This window comes from Chenopodium album, chromosome 21 (genome assembly GCF_948465745.1).
Source record: "Chenopodium album chromosome 21, dcCheAlbu1.1, whole genome shotgun sequence".
NCBI lineage: Eukaryota > Viridiplantae > Streptophyta > Magnoliopsida > Caryophyllales > Amaranthaceae > Chenopodium > Chenopodium album.
Window position 1 is genome coordinate 20,280,137 of NC_137854.1, and position 22,304 is coordinate 20,302,440.

The 22,304-nt window shown below is 37.7% G+C and overlaps 1 protein-coding gene across 1 annotated transcript; it reads right to left on the reverse strand.

The window, feature by feature from the left end:
* Positions 1-11,370: 11,370 nt before the first annotated feature.
* LOC145601273 (altered inheritance of mitochondria protein 32-like) lies at positions 11,371-17,244 on the reverse strand. The gene is made up of 5 exons (XM_081657259.1): positions 16,904-17,244; positions 15,796-15,881; positions 12,586-12,891; positions 12,415-12,498; positions 11,371-12,052 (listed from the first exon to the last, which is right to left on the reverse strand). The coding sequence occupies exons 1-5, from the start codon at positions 17,117-17,119 to the stop codon at positions 11,695-11,697; spliced, it is 1,050 nt and encodes a 349-aa protein (XP_081513385.1). The 5' UTR covers positions 17,120-17,244; the 3' UTR covers positions 11,371-11,694.
* Between the last annotated feature and the right edge of the window lie 5,060 nt (positions 17,245-22,304).

Consider the following 22,304-nt stretch of genomic DNA (forward strand, 5'->3'; position numbering starts at 1 on the left):
AGCTATTTTCTCTGCAGGGTAATATTTATTATAGAAATTCAAAGCAAGAGTCCCCCAGTTAGTAATACCAAGTGCAGTTCTATTCAAACCATTAAACCACAATTTATCTTTTCCACATAAAGAAAAGGGAAAAAGAATCTCCCTGATTTGGTCCTGCGTTACCCCATTCTGCCTAATAGTGTTGCAGTATTGATAGAAATCTGCAATGTGAAGATTAGGATCTTCACCCTTAGCTCCACTGAATTGCTTTCTATCTATCATCGTTATAAACTAGGGCTTGATCTCGAACTGGACTCCCTCGAGATCAGGTGTAGGAGAAAGATGTGGAAAATCCGTCAGGGACGGCTGCGAATAATCGCTAAGCTTGCGAGGTGGAGGTGGAGGTGGTGTAGCCATCTCTAATTCTGAATCAGAAGAGTCCTCCAAATTACTAGAATTAGGTAGTGGATTTCTAGGAATATTGTTACTCCCAGAACCTGCCAAGATCTGCCTATAAAAATTCTTCTGTCTATGGAAAGAGCGCTCGATCTCAGGATCGAATGGAATGTAACCTGATCTAGAACACCTGGGCATAAACAAAGAACTAAAAAGACAGATATTAGAATTACCTCAAAGAACTAATGTCCTTTGAGGCAAAAGAAAAATAATCTAGACTACAAAAACAATTAGAAATAAAGATAAAACTGTTTCCCCGGCAACGGCGCCGAATTTTGACGGGCTAAAGTCGTATCACCTAATCAAAAGTATTACCTAAATCCTCTAACTAAAGTAGATAGGGAAGTAGGGTCGAATCCACAGGGAAACTGGTCTTTCTACTCCTAATTAATTATTATAATCAGAATTATCAAGGTAACCAATGTTGTTGTAATTAAAAACTATACTACGAAGAATATGAGTAAGGAGAGTAAATAGGGAAGAAATCAATAATAATAAAGCCTAGGGCATAGGTTCACTAATAAACAATATTTCAGGGTAAAACATAATAATCAATCATCAATGCATTAATTAATCAGATCATAAAGGGCTTTCGCTACGTATTACAATCACAGAGTTAATTTACCGGCATTAAATCTCATCTCTCGAATCTCGACCTAACCATTTATAAATTAATCTGCCTATTGAAACTAAGCTTAAACATCAATTCTCATCTCTCGAATCTCGAATCAATATTGCTAAACTCATACAAATAAACCTGGCCAAATCTAATTGCATAGCATTTAAACAATCAATAGGAAATCAATTAAGCATTAACAATCAATAATCATAAAATTACCCCTTCATATTATTTATTAGATCCCCATAAACCCTAGAAAGAGAACTACTCAGACATGATTAAAGCTAAACAAAGCAAAGTAAATAAACTAGACATAAGGAATTGAATGAATAAAAATACTGAGATTAATAAGAGAGAAATCGTACCAAGACGGCGGAATTATAATGGAGTTTAGGAGCAAGAGAAAATAAAGTCTAGAGGGAGAAAGTCTAAGTAGAGAGAGAAGAAAATAAAACTAGAGTGTAGAGAAGTGAAAAGAAGTGTCAAATCTTGCCTAATAAAATTACATTAATACTAAGCAAGAATTATACGCTAAACAAAACTGATCGGAACTAAATCCTCCTAAAATTACACGCGCCCGGTCGGGCAAGGGGTCGCCCGACCGGGCCCGCCTTTTCTAGCGCTTTCCCTTTCTCACGCCCAGTCCGGCGCGTGCTCCGGGCGCGAGCCTTCTCAGGTACCGCCTCGCCTCGCCCGGCCGAGCGCGCCTTCGGGCGGGGCTCTGGTGGTCCGGGCGAGGCTTCTTGGGCCTCGAGGCTCTTTGTTGGGATCTCCAGCTTGATCCAAACGCCTCGTATCTCCAAAACTGAGCCCTCAGTCACCGATTTGCTACCTCCAATCGGTCTTGGGCTATCAAAAGTGGTCGCGGTCTTCCAACGCTTGTAGATGCTCCTCGAAAACCCGGGAAAATGCTCCAAGTACGCAAATTCCTACAAAACTCAAGCAAAACTACAAAAACACTTGAAAACACAAATTAGTAATAAAAGTGGCTCGAAGGAGCCAAAAACACTACTAATTACGACCAAGGGACGGGGTAAATATATATATATAATGAACACATCACAGATCACTCGATGTGCGGGTCAGGCGGCAAGGATATTTCTGGCCAACTCTAGAGTCAAACGCCATGGAGATGGTGAAAAAATGTGACAAAGGCCAAAGGTCTGGCAAGTTAATCCATCGTCCGACTACTGATTTGACGGCTATCCACAGCCTAATACCGTTTGCAAAATGGGGCATGGACATTATGGGACCATATACGCCTACACTAGGCGGGCGGTGCTATTTCCTTGTGGCCGTGGATTATTTCACCAAACGGTTGGAGGCAGAGGTGGTCAAGAACATCAAGACAAAGGATGTCATCTCTTTCATTTGTAAGAGCATCATCACCCGGTTTGAGGTACCTATGTCTATGGTGTTTTATAATGTCCCTCAGTTTCAGATGCCTCAGCTCAAAAACTGGTTGGGAGATCAAGGGATCTCACATTGTTTTGCATCAGCCGGCCGACCCCAAGCAAACGGCCAAATTGAAGCCTTCAATTACTCATCTCAGACGACATAAAAAAGAAAATTGAGAGAGTTGGCGGCTTATGGGCAGAAGAGTTAACTCATGTCCTATGGGCCATTAGAATAGCTGAAAATGGACCCTATTTCTCATGGTATACGGTGTTGAAGCCGTCTTGCCCATCGAGCATTATGAACCGACTCTCCGAGTCATGTTATACGATGAAGAGGCAAACTGGGAGGCCTTGCGACTAGCATTGGACACACTCCCAGAGCATAGGGGCAATGCCGCTTTACGTCATGAGATTTACCATTTGAGAATGACAAGAGCCTACAACAAAAAATTACACTAGCAGCCCTTAAAAGTTGGGGACTTTGTGTTACGCAGAATAGAGGCAACCAGTAGGGCCAATGAGCTAGGCAAATTAACTACTAATTGGCAAGGTCTCTATCGGATTTATGAAGACGTAAGAGGTGGTAACTACCGCCTGGAAACTCTAAACGGTAGGCGGCTGCCCAGAACTTGGATTGTAGACAACTTCAAAAAGTACTACTTCTAAGAGTTGTAAATCTTTATAAATGAAGCTTATCAATTAAAAGTTGTATTTTCTATTCAATTCTATTACTTATTTCTATATGTACATGCATAATATGTTTGAAGCGCCGCCTGTGTAATATGCAGACGGCCCACTCTTATGTACCAAATATAAGCTAGGTAAAAAACTAAGTGGCTAAATGAAAGTCTTGAAAAGACATCAGGCCAATGGTTGGATAATATTCAATTTTATAAATCCGTCTGCTTATAAATGACGCCTATCCTGGTGAATTCGTCACAGAGAGCATCTCCCATTAGGGCGGCACATTGCTATATAAACGCATACAAACGACAAAAATTAAACGGTCTAATTGGCCAACTCATAGTCGTCTAACCTAAGTAATCTAAAAAGAACAACCAAGTCTATGAAAACCGGATGTGTAAAGACATCAGCCGGGGACCGAGCGAATTTCTAACTTAGATTATTTTCTGATATTATATAAGTCCTCCCAATGGGGCAAAAGGGCATTGAGTGTTTTTGGATTGCAAACATCGCAGACAGTAGGAAAATAGATCAATATAACTATACAAACCGCGTGGGCCAACGGCTTATCCGCCTGTACGATTGGACGACTATGTACTTGGTTTGGGGCAATCACAAGTGTGATTGATTGTTTAGGAACATCTCATACTCTTTAAAGTATCAAAAGTTCCCAAGTCAATCAATCAAACTCTGAAACCAACCACACAGCCGTCTAGGAGCAAAGCACAACCGATTTACCAATTGTTACATGTTATAAATGAATTAGGAAAAATTCAAGTATATATGAATGTAAAAATTCGAAATGCAAAAAAATAAAAAATAGGAGCAAATTGAATAAAACTGACTTAGTCGGCATACTTCATAAATTTAACCCAACCAAATGGCTTGGAGATAATGTCAAACCGAATACGCATCTGAGAAGAGATAAAAAAAAATTTTGAATTACTTGACCCTTCGGTCGAGAAAAATACACAAATACTCGGCTCATAGGCCGGAGAACATACTTGGCATACTGCCGCAGAAAAAATAAAAGCTTGGATCACTAGGGCGCAGACAAGTGGACCTGACTTTCCTCCACTTTCGGAAAGTTCTCTTCTAGCTCCTGTTCCTCACCTCCCCCGCCTGCATTCTGAGCTGCTCCTCCCCATCAAATTGGCAATGTTCTTCAAGGACATATCCGTTTCAGTAGGGTTTGTTATAGAAGGTCCTTTAACCGCCTGTTGGTAATCACAGCCGGCATCCTCTTGATGGGAGATGGATGCCTCAGAACCGGATCTGTCAGAGGCCTCAACGCCATCTCAAGCGGTGACCAGTTGTGTCCACGGAACTTCAGACGGAAAACTTTTTGGAAATCAGCTACAAGCGGTGAAATAGTATCTCTCTCTAGAAAATTCTATCTCTTTCTCTCTCTAGACTTGTGATATGGGTCAACAATGAGGGAGGATGGGTGGTAAAACTCTATTTATAAAAAGGTTAAAATGGGGGCATTTCCGTCACCCCGTCCCCCCCAACAAGGTGAACAGCTTTTACTGTTCACCTCTTACAAGGGGACGCGTGTCACAGGCGCCCCGTGGCTGTAACGTTACGCTTGTGAGGGGCAAAAGTTTAGGGTAAAAGTACCTTAGACACGTGACCCAATCAAAGAGGGACACGTGTGAACCCTAGACATGTCCAACATGGACTACTCACCAGCTGACGTGTCAGCCTCAGATGCCAAATTGAATTACGGCCTTCAAGGCCCAATTCATGAGAAAGCTGCAAAACGGCGCAACAGTATAGGTTAGAATGACCTAATGAGTACGTATTCCAATGACCCTATAAATAGGGAGCTTTCCTCCCTTTTATTACATTCTACCTATATTCTCTTACATCAAAGAAAACACCTAATCTCGGAATCCGAGAAGATCTCACTACCTTTACCGCACCTTTTCATCTTCTTCGACCAATACTAACTTGATCGTCGGAGGCGAAGCTTCGACCAACCGGAGTCTCCGTGACTTTTCAAGTACAGATCAACCGCGTGGGACTAGTCTTAGTGACGTAACTCTCCCGAGAGACCAGAAAAACCCCAAAACAAACTTTATAAAAAAAAGGAATAACGAGTCACATATCAAGCTGATTCACAGCTACAAGTTATTTATGACACTAATTTTTTTTAATTTAGCCGATATTGAATAGTGTAAGATCACCTTAATTATTTATCCTACACAGAGGTCCAAGTGAGACCGCTTTTAATTTTATTAAATTACTATTAAAATTCTAGCTAGCTACTAAGATTTTTTAAAAAAAAAAATTTAAAAACTTAAGTTTGAAAAGTACACGTATAGATTTTTGAGTTTTATACTAATTAACAAATTATATATAATTCATGGTTGAAAAATCTCACTCTTGCTTGATCTTATGTATTTTGGCGTTTGTGACGAGGGACGAGACTAGGTCGTTGAAACTAATCTTTCCGGCCAAACAAAATTTATATCACTCAACATACTTTTATACTAGTATAGGAGTAAGTCGAGGGTTGAACCACTAGGAATAGGAGGTGGTAACTATTGCTAGAGTTAAGCTATTCTCAAGAGGTGAAATAGAGGTGTGTAAATTCTAAGAAAACTAAACAAACAAGATGAAATCAAATGTATCAAGCACTAGGGTTTAGGATCTGCATATACTTGCAATGGATTCAACTAATCGGGATTGGAATTGACTAAGTCGAGTATTGCGAGGGAAACTCAATTTTGCAATCAAAAGAGTATGATAAGCTAATCTCCTAGAGGTCAAACTAGCGTCAACTACGAGAGACTCTAGCTACGAACTTCGCAAACCGACTTAATCGACGAATGCAAGCCACAAATCAATTGTCCGTATCAATGTGAACTTACAATGCAATCTAGTGCAACAATCAAAGTTAGCTACTCTTCAATCAATCACACACATGGACATAATCAATCAACCAATTTAATCACATCATCAACTACATCAATTTCCCCCAATTAGCATCAATCCATTACTCATATATGCTTCACCATCACCCTAGAAAGTAAACTACTCACAATCCATGGAAATTAAGATCAAAACTAAGCTAAACAAAAAATTTATCATCATCATATTAATCAAACTAAAATCAATCACAAATCAATCAAACTTGAACAATTAACAAAATAATTGAAATCAAAAGCTAAAGATTGCATTAAAGTAAAAGAAATCCTTACAAACTTGCTTCAAATCAATAGGAAAATGCTTAGAATCATCAGTCTTCAATCATCAACCATGAATTTCTCTTTCTAAAAACTAGTGTTTCCATCTCTAAAAAGCTAATCAAAAACTTTTCTAATAATATCCAATATCCTCTTTCTCTAAAAATAGAAGGAAAAACTATATATAAAAAAACTAACAAAAGCAATTTAGTTAGATCATCCAAAAGAAACTGGTACAGGTGCGGTCGCAACCAAAGGAATGCGCGGCCGCGAAGAAATAGGTACGGAACAATGACCTAGAGAGGCGCGCCCGCGCCACCAGGTCGTGCGGCTGCGCCAATGTCGCGCACGCCCGCGCCTCTTGGCGCAGGGCAGCCTCGTTCACCTTCGACTATGCTCTTCCTTGTGCGCTCCAGTTGGTGATGTTGTTGAACACGGAAGGTGGCAGTCTCCAAACAGCCCCACGGTGGGTTCAACACCAAGAATGGTGCCCCCACCGCTTGCATGCACGAGCTAGAAGACTTGGAACTTGCACTCCTTCACTCTTGAGCTTCAAATGGTAGGCACAAGGCATCTCAAACGAAGTAAAACTTGGGAAAAATACTCGGGAATCCATGGATAACGATCATAACCTGAATAATGAACGAAAACAAGCAAATAAAAGGGAAGATAACAAAATAAACAAAGAAATGCTTAAAAAAACAAAACCAACTAAGAAAAGTTCAAATTAAAGAAATAAGGAGTAAAACTAAGGGGAAACTAAATAAATGAGCTATAAAATAGCATAAATTTCACCCTAAAAAGGGCGAAATGAGTGCCATAGATAACACTCATCAAATTCCCCCAAGCTAAACTTTTGCTCGTCCTCGAGCAAAACCAAGCAAGCAAGAATAAGGATGAAATAAAAGACTTATTTAAAAAGAAAAAGAAAGACATAAGATGGGAATATACACTACGACTCACTAACGTAGGAATCACGATTGCTTTTAGCTACAACTAGCCCTTTAAACCCCAAAGTCACCTATTAGGATGAGTGAGGTCTCGTAAAGGTTTCCTAAGAGCTTAACCTATAACTCTCCCCCAACATACATGAGGCAAACCATGAAAAGAAAAGAGAAGAAAAGAAAATCAAAACCTTTACGAATTGGACTTAGCAAAATGACTACACTACGAATGAATAAACAACTTTCTCAAGAAAACAAAGGTATGCACATTCCAAGATATCCAAGGTTGATTGAAACATAAGGCATGCTAAGCATAGAGAACTAGTTATCGCAATCCACTTTCATCTCAAACGGACTTACCGCGTTCTCCCTACTAGTCTCATATCTTCCCTTAGTGAGCATCTCAATTATTCCACGAAGGAAGACATCTTGACTATGCATCCCCTCTCTTTAGGCTACGACCCATAATTCACTCCCTCGATAAGTGACTCAACCTCTAGGTCAAAAGGACGTCTAAAGGTTGTAACGTAAGGGAAAAAGAGTGAGGGTAGGCTAAAATTTAAAATTTTGGTGGTTTTCCTAATTAGTGAATCAAAGGGTGATCAATCCTCAACACCATAATCAAGTAGTTACCAAACAAAAACAAACTAACATCCCCAAGCTTATTACAAGCTATACTCACAAGCATATATACAAAAAGTGTAAACGCTTCTCCCCCAAGCTTAAATGAAGCATTGTCCTCAATGCTGAGAAAGGGAGAATAATCACATCAAAATGTGTTTGAATTTTTCATTTTCACTTTTTTTTGTATTTTCACTTTTCAAAGCAATTGTCCTCGCCTCTTTTAACTAAGGACGGCTCTTTCAACTTTGCATTCATTAAGTTCTTGCCTTTTTCAACTTTGGACGGTTTTTCATTATTCATTTGCCATTATTCACACAAAAATCTCAACACAAACTTGCTTACAAATATGAACCAATATCCAAACTTATACACCACAATCTCCAATTAAATGATCATTTGCTTCACAAAAATAAAAAATGGGAACAAAAATGAAACAAAAGGCTCAAGAACTAAATATGTGGCTTGAAAAGAAGGGAAGAGGCTCAAATTGTTAGCAAGTGGGCAAATGTAAACCCAAAAAAAACCAAAAATGACGAAAACTATATATCCTAGAAAAGAAAAAGTACCACCCCAAAAAGATGCCTTTGTCCTCCCTATATGGTTCGGTCTCGGGCTTGAGAACCATAAGTCAAGATTCTAGATTAAGTCCGCAATAGTCAAGGATCCATGCCGCTCATGCAAATATATGTTGAAGGCTTGAAAAACAATGAACCTCACATGGATATAGCAAAAACTTACTATTGGTATCAAATCAACTATAGGGCGCAACTACCAATATGCCACAAACAAGTAGAATCCGTTTTCATGATCCTCCTAGTTCTTAGACATGCTGCCTTAGCATACACCTATCCTAAAGTCAACCGAGCATAATCTCAAACCGCGCATACCATTACCACTTAGGAAGATGTTCATTCAAAAGCAAAAGTCGGTTGTATATAGTCCAATTCAAAAGAAAGACAAAAAGTGAAAAACTAAAGCCTCAAAACATTCCACAAACCAAAATAAGAAGAAAGAAAATTAAAAGAAAAGAACATCGAAAAGGAAAGCCATAGATAAAAGAAGAATAGGAAAACAAAGAAAGGAACAAAGATGCAAGTATAACACATAATTCCCGATCAACGAATAAGTGATCAATTGACAACATCGCCAAAGATCCCAAACACTCTAGGTGTTACAATCATCAATCCTCAGCTCCAACCATTCAACTTCGCCTAAAACTAATCCTAAACTATGCATCCAAGAAAAGAAAAGAGATAAAGGAAAATAAGAAAGATCTCACCGGCTTCCAAGCAATGGTTAACAAAAATAAGCGGTAAAATCAACCACCTTCATTGAGCTCCAAAGACAATAGCATCATCAACAAAGTCATGTAAGAAGAAAAGTAGAAAAAGGAACTATATACAAAGAAAACGGTTAGTAACTTCAAAACAAAATAAATAAAAAAAAACTACAAAGGAAAACTAAACTAAACTATCAAAAAGTAAAGATAAGAAAAGAAAAAAGGCGTCATTTAAAGCGCGCCTACGTAAACATAGTGTGATTATGTTTGGCACTCATAGAAAGTGAGAATTGACATTATACGATTAAGGACAAGGAAAGTAGGGAGCAGCCAACAAGTTTGTAAGAAACTTGTAAACTGTTCACAGGTCACTATAAGGCAACCACGAATAAAGGACAACGATAGACAACAACGATTGACTCGTGAAGGTTACACCTCATTCATAATCCATGAGATTACTAACTCCATATGATTCGGAACCATGAAAAGAGGATCGGGGATGATGGTACGAAGTGAGTCATGGTACTCATGGAGTCACATTTTCCCGTATGGCCCTCTACTTGATTCTTATAATGAAAATCATTTCCTGCGATCTCAAAGGCATACAAACAAAGATTCAATTTGCTCCAAACTAAAGTAGGCTAAATTGGTTGAATATTATTATCGCACACATAATACAAAAATATTTGTGATCCCTTGATTAAACAACAAGATTAAAAAGGAACCTAAACCGATCGTCCAAATTATCTTATTACACGTCATATTTACTTACATATTCCCTTAAAACAAACAATATGGTGATCAATAATAAGAATAGAAAAAACCTAATATTGAAAGCAATTTAACCATATAATAATCCCAACTTTGTTATCTCTTTGCCTCTCGTAGTCCCAACTGATCAACAACTGGTCAACAACCTATTATTAAGGTTACCAAAACACTTGTTAGCATGTGATAGATAAAAAAAAAAAACTTTTTTTTCTTCTTTTTTTTTTAAATGGCAATTATCCTTCCCCCATGCTAGCCACCTGCCACCCATGCCTAGCCTGACTTGTCCCTCGGCACCGATGGCGCCCAGACCCTCCCCCCTCTCCTTCCCTAACCACCGTAACCCTCCCCGCTACCCACCCCCTCATTTGAAAAACCCCATATGACCCCACTTCGACCGCCGGATTCACCCAGCCACACATCCCTCCACCCCTAAAACCTTAGGGGAAAGAGTTATAAGGGGCTTTTCAAATGAGGGTAGGAAAAGGATACGGAGGTTAGGGGAAGGGGAGGGGTGGTCTCAAGGTTGGGAGGGGTGATCGCCCTTTTCAAGGGTTAAGGGGGTAGGTCAGCCGATTTTTGATGGGGTTAGGGGTGGGCTAGGGTTTCACAGTGGGGTTAGGGGTGGGGGAAGGGAAGGGAAGGGGGTGGCTGTTAATGGATTTATGGTTTTTTATTGTAAATTATTTTTATATAATATTTGGAGCAGTCACATGCTAATACGTGGCTTTACCCTTTTAATAGGTTACCAATTATTGGGACTACTTGAGGCAAACTCATATTAAAGTTGGGACTATTAGATAATGATCCAAATTAAATCACTCAAAATTAGGATTGTTAAAGTGAATTTTTCCTAATATCCCTAGCTTAATAGATTCTTTATTATTATAACTATATAGAAAACTAAACGCGAAAATTTTCATACCTCATAGATACTTAAGGTGCATATGTATATGTTCATCATTTTATTTTATTTTCAACTAGAATTTTACCTCTAATCACCAAATGGTGGTGTTTGGAAACTTAATCACAAAAAGTTAAAAAAACCAGACCTTAATCACCATTTGTTGGCTTAACTCCACCTTAACCTCTTGTACAAAACACTTCTCCCCATATTCATTAGCCAATCTTAAAACAAAGATAGAAGAAGAGTTCTAAACCCTGTAAACAGCCAAATTATATACTTAGTAAGTTGAAATTGTTTCCTCCAGTCCTTAAACTTAACAGTTTCCTCCAGTCCTTAAACTTAACAAGTAACATCGGCTGTTGATGTAAGAAGCAAAGTTCCTATAAATGTCTTGCAAAGTTGCAATCCACTCCCCTTGACCGTGTTATTACCTACCTTCCACGACCCCAAGCCCCATCAACGGCAGCAAGCAAACATCTAAGTAACTTACAGAGATACACACATCAGAGAAATGTCGGTTAATGCACAGAAAATAGGTTTCGTTGTTCATATTAGCTAGAAATTGACTAGCAACACAACTAATACAAGTGTAATTTCAATGTAACATAAGGATTCTCCATTCCCCAAATATAAACTGTGTAGTGCTTGAGAGGCAATATATTGGGATAGTTGGGATAGTGAAGTGATTCGTCTTTAAATCCACCAAATCACCCATATCCATCCCACTTTCAGGCTATATTAGCAATTAACTAGTAGCCAAACGCAAGGATTTTAAAATTATTGTTTAAACCTCACTACAAAAAGATCGTCATTCACACAACTAACTGCAAGCAGACATTTGAGAACCTATGCCGACCTTCTGAAGATGCTATAAGCAACAGCAACAGTTGCGACAGCACCAACAACAGCGCCGACCATCAGAAGATCACTCTGCTCCCATTTTCCTGCCCAAGCTGGCAAGCATACCGTTCCTTTCTTGCAAGGCCCATCTGAGGTTTCCTTTGGGTTTACTTCCGCAACTTCTCCATTGGCAACAGAGCCATCCCTGCAACAAGAAACTGCTTTTGTACCCTGGCAACAGCCTGTTGTACTTTCCTTAACCTCAGTTTCCTGTGATTTCTCTTCAGTTTTCTCCTGAATGTTTTCAGTTGTGGGTTTGTTCTCTTCTTTTTCAGCAGCTTCTAATTTCAAGCCCATTTGACCCCTGAAATTGATTATCAAGTGTCAAAGATACATGCAGTAACATACCTCCCATTAAACTTCTCAAGGCACAAGGTACTCAATGTTTTTAAAAGTTCATTTTTATTTTTCCAGAAAACTCATAAATTTTTTTTTTGTTAAAATAAATAAGTTACATACACGCATTTTTTTCCTAATTTTAAGGCAATGATCAGAGTTCGGCTTTTTAAGGCAGAAATGTCATACATTATGAAGCCCAAAGCTTAGAGTGCATACCAATATGGGACATGGAGCAGGGTATACCACATTCAAACTTGCTAAAACCATCAACAGCATCCAAAAGACAGATAATTTAATAGATCCAAGTGAAGCCATAAAACAACATACCTCCATAACTTTTCTATAATTTCTCCTTTGCCAATATGCACATCAAGCAAGTCTGGCACATCAGTTGGAGTGACATAACCATACCTGCAAACCAGCAAGTAACTAATTAGTCCCTGACAACATATCACTGCAAATGTCAAGCAAATGAAAAGAAAGATATTAGTGCCATACCAATCCCCAGTAACCTTTCCCTCAGCATTTGTCCCAAAGATGATCAAATTTCCAGCGTACTTGTGACCCCCAACATGAGAACAAGCACTCACGAAAACCTTATCATTCAAATCCCTTGACTGAATCCCCTCCTTGAACTTTTCAATGAGGACCGGACCACATTCACCACACCTTTTATCTCTGCTTCCATGGGAGCAAACAAAAACATATGCACCAACTAAGGATTCAGGTACTTCAGAACCCCATGTCTTACCATTCACAAGAACGTCATCCACAAATGCATCCACATCTGACTCCTTCAACCCCCTACAATCACCAAAATATTAAATTTAGAGCTGAAGAAGCAATAATGGAAAGGAAAAAAGGTCAAAACAAAAATAAATAATGGCAAAAAAAAATTCCAAGCAAAAATAAACCATTGAGAAATAATAAGGCCTACATTTCATAGCTCATCGGCACCAAATATGTGCAAGTAAAAATGAGAAAATAATAAGGCCTACATTTCGTAGCTCATCGGCACCAGATATGTGCAAGTAAAAATGAGAAAATACAAGTTAATCATGCTAATTTACCAACTATGTAAATCAGGGGTATAATAGTAATTTCACCAATGAAACTAGGGACAAATAAGTAATCGGAATTTTCTTCCCTTCTGTGCTTCTCACATCAGTACATCACAGCTATGGCCGTTTGAACTATTCTCCTCCTTCCTCCCCATGAGCAACACCATTATTGAGATGAAAATGTCGCAGCAAAGATTTTTCCCTAAAGGGTTAGTATGGCCCTAATTTTACACTCTTTGGCTCTTTGCTACTAGGGTGTCGTTTTATTGCCGCTGCGAAGCGGCATTGGGTCCTTGCCATTGAGAAAGGATGAACAAGAAGAGGCGGCCGGAAAACGATGAGACGAAGATCGAAGAAAGTCTCCATGGTTGATCGACAAGAAGACTGATTGTGGTGGTTGTGATGGACTTAGGGCGGTGGTTGTTGTAGCGATCATGATGCGAGTAGATATGAAATTCTAAATATCAGTTTTTTTTTTTTTTTTTTTTTTTTTGGTTGCATACTTAATTGCCACCTGATTTACAACAATTGCTGATAAGGCTGATCAACTGGGTGCCCCCGGTAAAAATAAGGTAAATTTGTCAAAATAATAATAAATAAAAAAGGCCTTTTAAATATGAAATACTTCTTAATTTTTTATTACTTTTTTGAGAAAGCACCTGATAAAATCAATTTTACTAAAAGTAACACCTTGGGCTGACCTCAGATTTCCCCACTATTTGTGTGATATCTCTGATCTAAATCTTTTCTCCCCTAATATCACATCTTATCTTAATCTTAATCTTTTCTCCCCTTACATTACATCTAATCTTAATCTTCATCTTTTCTCCCCTTATATTACATCTAATCTTTTTCCTTCTTCTCTCCCTGAATTCATCTTAGCTTCAATTTACTTGTTACATTGAATATTAAGAAGGCTCCCGTAGAAGTGGTTTCACAGCATATAAACGGTTAAATACTTAAATCTTCCGCTATAACTTTTTGGAAAGCCCATACCAACTACCAACAATATAATATTGTGTGTCTCAAGTACTTTTGTATTAATTAAGGGACCGTTTGGTTGGGGTTAATTATCAAAGGGAAAGGGAATGAACAAATACCATTCCCTTTGTTCTTGTTTGTTTGTCCATTTTTGTCATTCCCTTTCCCCATTTCTATTCAAAAACGATTCCCCACCCCCCCCTAGCCTTTTGCATTCCCTTTCCCTACCCACTACTTCATCAGCCACCACCTTCTAGCTTACCTCCACCACCCAGCCGCCCACCGCCGATACTCCCTGACCCACAACCACCTACCGATGCCCCTCCCCGGCCCACCGACACCCCTCCCCGGCCTACCAATACCCTCGATAAACCCCCATCTCCCTCGAAAATATTCCCCTACCACACAACTACCCTCTCTTTCTCACTTTCCCAGCCAACCCACCACGCCCTTCGCCGCCTTCTCCCACCTCTCGGCTTCAGAATTTCAAGAAGGAAGTTGATAATCGGCAGAAGAATTTGGAGATTGAAGGAAGGTTAGGGTTTCGGAGCGGTGAAAGGTTGTGGAGGAAAGAGAGATGGGCGACGAAGGGGGTGGTCGGGTGGCTGGGCTATGGGGTGGCTGAAAAAGTGAAAAAAGGAAGGTGTTGTGTTTGTAGTGGTGGTGGTGGGGTTGTGCTGTTTAGAATGGTAGTTAGATTCTCTTTGTTTATTTGTAAACAAACAACATAGTAAATGGAATGGTTTTTCATTCCACTCTCTTTCATTCCCACTTCATTCCATTCCTTTTACCTTGTGTGAACCAAAAAACCCCTAAAAGTGCTACCCAAAAACAACAATTTTGCTATATTCAATTTTCCTCTATGGAAAATCGTTTTAGTTTATATTCGGATTTTTGCTTCAATAATTGAAATTCTTGCTATTACAACTCTCATTCTTTTTCTACCATTAAAAGTTCTTTTCAAAGAGAAACTAATTCCTCGTGGAATATAAATAATAATACATTCATGGGATTGTAGTAACAATCTGATCAAATAGTCTTGCACAACATAGTGACGAGTTATGATGAAAAACAATTACCATAGAAGAAGAAGTGAGGGATAGGGTGTTGCATTTAATTACTCTTCTCTTTGCAATTGGGTTTTTGATTTCTATTTAGGATTTTTGTAAGACAAAATTAGATTGTATGCTCTTCAAGATAGTTCAACGTTTATACATACAAAATGGGGAAGATTCTCACCCAAACATTGAAAATTAATCACACCTTAAAATGAAAGTACAAGAAACGGAACCTATTGGATTTGCAAGGAGAGCAAAAATAAGTTAATGTTGTTGATAAACAAATGAAAATAATGAAAGGGAGAAGAGAATCGGCATGGGAGGGAAAAATTAGAAAAAGGAGAGTGCGCTTCACACACCATAAGAGCCAGAGAGCTAACTTTATTGGCCGGATTCTGGGAAATAGTGCTAATTTAAATAAAATTCACATTAAAAAGTTGCTTTCTCACAATCAACAAATTATAAAAAGGTATTATTTCAAAAGGATCGTGTTTTAAAAGGACTTTTTTGTATAAATTTTTCTTAATTTCTAAATGTCACCAATGAGAGATCAAAAGAAATCAACATTAAACAGTTAAATAGTATAAGTTGTTATGAATTTTCTTTACCTATATTTGACCATCTCTGGAAAAATGTATAAATCACCATCTGAGCACTCATCCCCATTGCAGCCACCGCATATGGTCAGACGAGTCTGCATAATGAGAGACGAACATTATCATTAGTGACTGATTCACCATTAAATAGCAGACACTTAAAATAAGTACGGGTGATTCAATTCATTGAAACTAGTTACGCAATTGGAAACCAAGATATAAAGCAAAAGTTTAGCACGCTATGACTCGTAACTTAAATGCCATAAACATCACAATGTGAAAATAAACCCCATCAAAAGAACCTTTACCATCCCGAAATACGATATCACAGTTTATAGCAGCAAATTAGTGTTACTAATGACAGAAAATTTTCTACGTCCTGCCATCTAAACATCAAATCAACAGTTTTATCCCAGAGTAACACATCCATCTACTTTGTATAATTAGAGCCTACAAAAGTTGACTTACATCACCTAACATTATTTTACACCAAATCTGAAATATATCTTTCTAAATCAGAAATTGAACATCTACAACTCTTCATCTGATATAATACAACAGTATTCTTAAATTACATTCACACAATCAATAAGAAAAATAAAAATGATACCATAAACATAATAAAAATAATTCATTATATAAAACAGTAAGGGATTCTGAGCTGAAACAAAAGGAATCACACATTTGAACAAATATTTTGCTAGCTGAAACTATATACTTCGTAATTTATAAATCTTAATCGTTAACAATGACAATACAGCACACAATAATCTAGAGTCAAACCGCAAAAATTAGAGCAATATCAAATGAAACAGATCAAAAATCAACAAAAATAATTTATCGTATAAAACAGTAATGGATTCTGAGCTAAAACAAAAGGAATCACACATTTCAACATATATTTTGCTAATGAAAACGAATTATGAACAAACAAAACTATATAATAAACAATGATAATAAAGCACAAAATAATCTGGAGTCAAACAGCAAAAATTAGAGCAATATACATGAAACATATAAAAAATGAACAAAAATTGAAACCACAACAAACGATCGAACAAAAACCTAATTTCAGAAACAATAATCAATCAAAAAGCACGAAATCAAAAGAAATAGAGACCTTGAGAGGAATATCATCCTTGCGAGCTTTGAGAGCAGAAGCGAGAAGCTTAGGAAGAGGATCAACATCTGAGTTTTCAACATTAGAAGGCCAAGCATCGGGAGATTTGTAGCAAAGGAAGACATGGCGATCGTAAGCATCGACGGAATTAGCGACGGGAAGAGAGTACATCTCGGGGCGATCGAATCCGAAGTTGGTGGAGTCAACGGCCGCCATTGTTGGAGCTCGAAATGAGGTTGAGAAGAAGAAAAGGGAAAGGGGTTGATAATTAGAGGGGAAAATAGAAGAGACGAGAGAAGAGGAGGTTTTGAAGAAGAAAGAGGGGATGTTGTGAATGTGATGTAATTGTTGTTGCTGAAAATGCTTAGTGGTTGTTGAAATTATCAGAAGTGGACGTCTTCCACTTTCAAACGCTAAACGCATTTTTTTTGTTAAATTATACTTTTCTAATTTTGACAACTCCTAGTTCTTCTTTTACCATACAACTTAGGGCTCATTTTTTTAGAGTTGATGTTGTGCTCTAGTTAAAAATAATACTTCCTTATTTCAAAAAAAAAAAAAAAAAAAAAAAATAATACTTCCTCCGTTTCTATTTAGTTGACGCGTTTGATTTAGGCACATATATTAGGGAGAGGAGAGAGAGTGATGGAGAATGAAAAAGTAAGTGGGTTAGCTTGTAAATAAGGTAAAACATTTACCCAAAAGGAAACTTTCTAATTTTGTAGAAAGTTTCAATGCCACATTGGGCATTGATAGATGCAGACATGTTCTTACTTTGCTTGAAAGTAATGTCCCTAAATTAATATGCTTTATGATCATGTACACACATGAGTGCATTGTTAACTTGTATGGTTCTTTTATGATACAGGTGTTAGAAGACTTACAATGGTAAGAATGGCAACAAGAAAGGAACAATGTGAGAGCTGGAGAGATGATCTCTGTCCAAATATCATCAAGAGACTTCAGGTCATTAGCAAAGAGTCTAGATCTTGCAAATGCTTACTGTCTGGAGATGGTGAGTTTGAGGTGTTGGATGGGAAGTCTGTTCTTCCAGTGAACTTAAGGGAGAAGACTTGTGCTTGTAATGCATGGCAGATATTTGGTTTGCCATGTAAACATGCAATGAGGGCCATTTATCACTCCAATGATGATCCTCACAAGTATGTGAGTGAATGGTACTTAGTTAGGAGATACAAGCTCACTTACAAGAATAGTATTAAGGCCATTCCTGATGTTGAACAGTGGGCAGATAACACCTACCCAGAAATTCAGCCCCCACCTATGCAAAGAGGAATTGGGAGGCCAGCAAGAAATAGGAGAAGGGAGGAAGGTGAGCAAGCAAAGCTGAAGAGATCTAAGACTATAAGATGCAGCAAGTGTGGCAACTTTGGTCATAACAAGGTGACATGCCAAGGAGGATTAACTGGTAAAGAGAAAGCAAGCATGGCAGCAGCAGGGCAGCAGAAGACTAAGCAACCTCCTAAGCCCAAGAAAGGTGTTTCTCTGTCTCAACCTGACCCAACTACAGTTGCTTTTGCATCACAGCCAACAAGAACTTTAAAGAGGGCTAGGAAGGGTGTATCTGCCTCCCAACCAACTTGATGTATCATCAGAACATCAGTCTTTTTGAACTTATTCAATGCTACTAGCTTATATGAGTAGAAATTGAACAATGATGTGATTTTAGTGTTTTCATGACAAGTTTTTTGGAACTAATTTAGTGATATTTGAACAGTAGTATATTGTGACATGATGTGAATTTGCTTAGAAAAAATTTCAGTCCTGATTTATTAAGTCATGATGGTTTTGAAGTCCAAATTTGCTGTAAAATAGTACTGTAATGTATTGCAGCCACATTTGAAAGCTTTTCATAAAAACTTGGTAATTTTATTCATATTCAAAGATCATTGCTTACATTCTTAAGGCGTAATGCCAAATACAAACATCACTTACTAATTCTTACTAACAACAAACAACAACACAAAATACAAAAATGAGTGCCATTTTGACAACAACTTTGATAAAATTGGCTAGTTCGACTACTTTTTCCTTCACATCTCCATTTGGACCTTGTTCAACTTCCAATTCTTCGCCAACCCTGACAATATCTTCTTCCCTGAGCCAAGAAAAATAATTGCAAGCCCAACATTTAAAGAACAACCTTCTTGGATTTTTCGTGGTTTCAGAAATCTTCACAGCAGCGACCTTAGGAGGTGTACAATTGCAGGAAACGTGCTTTACCCAAGCGATCTTGTCTTCCATTGTGACAGGCCGCATTGATACAGACGAAGACCCAGACCTAGCCATGAAAACAGAGAGAGAGAGAGAGAGGTGCGAAATTCAGAGGTTGAAGATGAAAACAAGGAAGAAATTAGGGTTTAAAAAAGGGGGAAATCGAAATGAGGGAAAATTGGGAGGAATTTGGGAAATCAATCCCTTAAGTAAGGGTATTAGTGTAAAACATGACCAATTAACCAAGGTTAACCATAGTTAGTCTTTTGAATGAATTAAATTATCAATTAAGTCACCATTAGCTTAGTTTAATTAATTGTTGATTACCGATGATAAAATCTTTTTAAGCCCTTTACCAAAGAGAAATAAAAAAAATAGGATGTTACCACTGAGAATTTCCCAAAAATAAACTTCCTAAAAAGAAATTTGTGTCAATTAAAAAGAAACGGAGGTAGTAATAACTAATACTCCCTCCATTTCACTTGGGACATATAATCTAATGTATATATATAAAGGGGAGTTTTTCCCCGAGTTTTTAGAGAGCCATGTAGGATCTTATTTTCTTAGCGCGCCACGTAGGATTATAATTTAAGTTGTAGTCAATTAAATAAGAGATTATTAATTTCTTTTACAATTAAATAATTCAAATGCTACGTAAGCAAAATTGACGAATGATGTTTTAGTGTTTAAATTAATTAAATACAATTAAATAATTCAAATGCCACGTAAGCAAAATTGACGAATGAGATTTTAGTGTTTAAATTAATTAAATATAAAATATTATCTTTTGAGATTAAAAATTTAATCTAATATTTTAAAACTAATATAATAACAATTTTAATCACATAAATTTGAAAAATATTTTTTTAAAAAATACTAACAAACCGTGCATCGCACGGGCTTCATCTAATCAATCACAAAAAATAAGAGAATGAATAATATTTGGAATCTTACATTTTAGTACAAAAATTGCTTAATTAGTTCTATCTTATTAAATGTTCTGATTTTTTTCTTTGGAAAGTATCAATTACAATGCTTGTTTTAGGTGAGGAATATCAATTAAATGCCATGTCATCAATCCGCTAATGGGATTGATGACCAATCAAAATCTTTAATTATTGTCATGTCATCAATCCACTAAATGGATTAGAAATTAAAAGACCGGATTAGGAAAATAAAATAACATAAAAAAAGAATAGATTCAATATGGGTAGATCATAATGAAACGCCTAAAATAGTATATGGGACTAACATTATGAAACGGAGGGAGTATTAAATTATTATAATAATAACTAACACTTCGTATTTCGTAATAGTAATTAATAATTAATATTTAATAATGATAATTATATTAATTAATAATAATAATAATTGATTTTTTATAATAAAAATAAATATTTAAAGATAATAACTAATATTGAAAGATAATAATAATAAGAAGTAAAAAATATTTAATGATAATAAATAATTAATAATTAAAATAATAATGCAATAATAATAATAGTGATAATAATAATAATAATGATAATTGTTTAGGGTAATTTTACCCAATTCACGTGGCCCAATAAGAGGGCGACACGTGTCACCCAAGGGATAGTCCAGAGTGGACCAATCCCGACTTGACACGTGGCACCCCAAAGAAATGGGAGAAAAGACGGCATTCAAGGGCCCAAATCTCGATGAAGTCGCAATGCGGCGCAGCCCACCTAAATTAAGGTCAGAATGACCTAATAAGGAGCACGTTTTCCAATGACCCTATAAATAGAGAGATTCCCCTCATTTTGGGGATATATACATTCAATCATTTATTACACTCATTTTCTCTCTCATCAAAGAACTCCTAATCTCGGAATCCGAGAAGATCCCACCTAAATTTTCGCCCCTTTTTACTCTCTTTCAAGTACTAACTTGATCGTCGAAGGCGGAACTCCAACCACCCGGAGTCTCCGTTAATTTTGCAGGTGCAACTCGTGCTGGACCAGTCTTCGAGCTGTAACTCTCCCGAGGGATAAAATCACTCAAAATATTTGGCGTCGTCTGTGGGGAGAGTACCTCAAAGATGATTCAAGAGTCTGTACCACCTCCTGATCCAAACAACCCTCAACCGGTGATTCAGCCAGTTAACTCAAATATTCCTCAGCCGGAACCTCAACCAGAGGTCTTTACTAACCATGAGGATGATGACCAAGTGGAAACATATGTGGTCGAGGATGGGTCATTCATTTCCAGATACCTCCGTTCCAGGGAACAGCTGGAACGCCATACAAGCCACGCGAGTCTTAGCAAGCCCTCTAGAGAGCGAGAAGGGGAAACCCGGACGACAAGAGGATCAGCCCAGTCACCCGGGATGAACTTATGAAATTTATGACTAGTTTCAAGGGTAAAATAGAGAATCTGATCAACAAGAAAAAAGTTGGCCCTAGCAAGGGTCAGTCGGCAAAGAAGACCTCTTCCGTTGAGAGGAGAAAGCCGGTCAAGGACAGGCAGCCGATTCCACATCCCAAGGAGAAGGCAGCCGCAAAACTTGACTGGACAAAGATCCTCTTGCCTTAGAAGGGTCCAGTAAGAAACCCCCGGCAGGACCAGCCGGGTGGGAGCAAGAAATCAGCCTCTAACACTCGACACGTTATCGAGCGAAGGAGAAACCAGCCGCTGTCTGAGTCAGCCTCTACCTCGAGCTTCCCAGACAGTGTAGACACCCATTTGTGTCTACCCAAAACCAAACTCAGTGATGAATACCTTTCGTGTTGAACCATAATCGAATGAAGTGAAAGTTTGAAAAGTCTAGTGATGCGGTTAATTTTTATTAAAATCCTTCTTTCTGGTTTCGAAAACCAACTCTATTTTATGAAAATAGCCAATCTAGTTTAGTTTATTCCATGATAAGATTCCATTAATAGTGTAGCTGGGTGGGGCTCGAAAAGAGCTTTCCAACGATATATTATAAGCCCAATTCCGATGAATATTGAGCATTTTATGGCCATAATACTAAATTGGGCTCGGTTTGATCCTTACATGCGGCCCAATGATCTAGAGGAGGTCCTATTATTAATTATCATTCCTAACGCTGTTAGGATTGATTATAGTCTTCTAGAATACTCTAGAAGGTTCTCTCAAATCCTAATGGAATTAGGATTGATAATTATGTTTTAGAGTTTTACTTGGAATA

Coding starts and splice junctions, on each gene's coding strand:
- LOC145601273 (XM_081657259.1), bottom strand. CDS start 17,119: ATGGCGGCCGTTGACTCCACCAACTTCGGATTCGATCGCCCCGAGATG. Junction 12,892..15,795: donor CCAGAGATGGTCAAATATAG/GTAAAGAAAATT, acceptor TGGTGATTGTAG/GGGGTTGAAGGAGTCAGATG. Junction 12,053..12,414: donor ATTATAGAAAAGTTATGGAG/GTATGTTGTTTT, acceptor AATCAATTTCAG/GGGTCAAATGGGCTTGAAAT.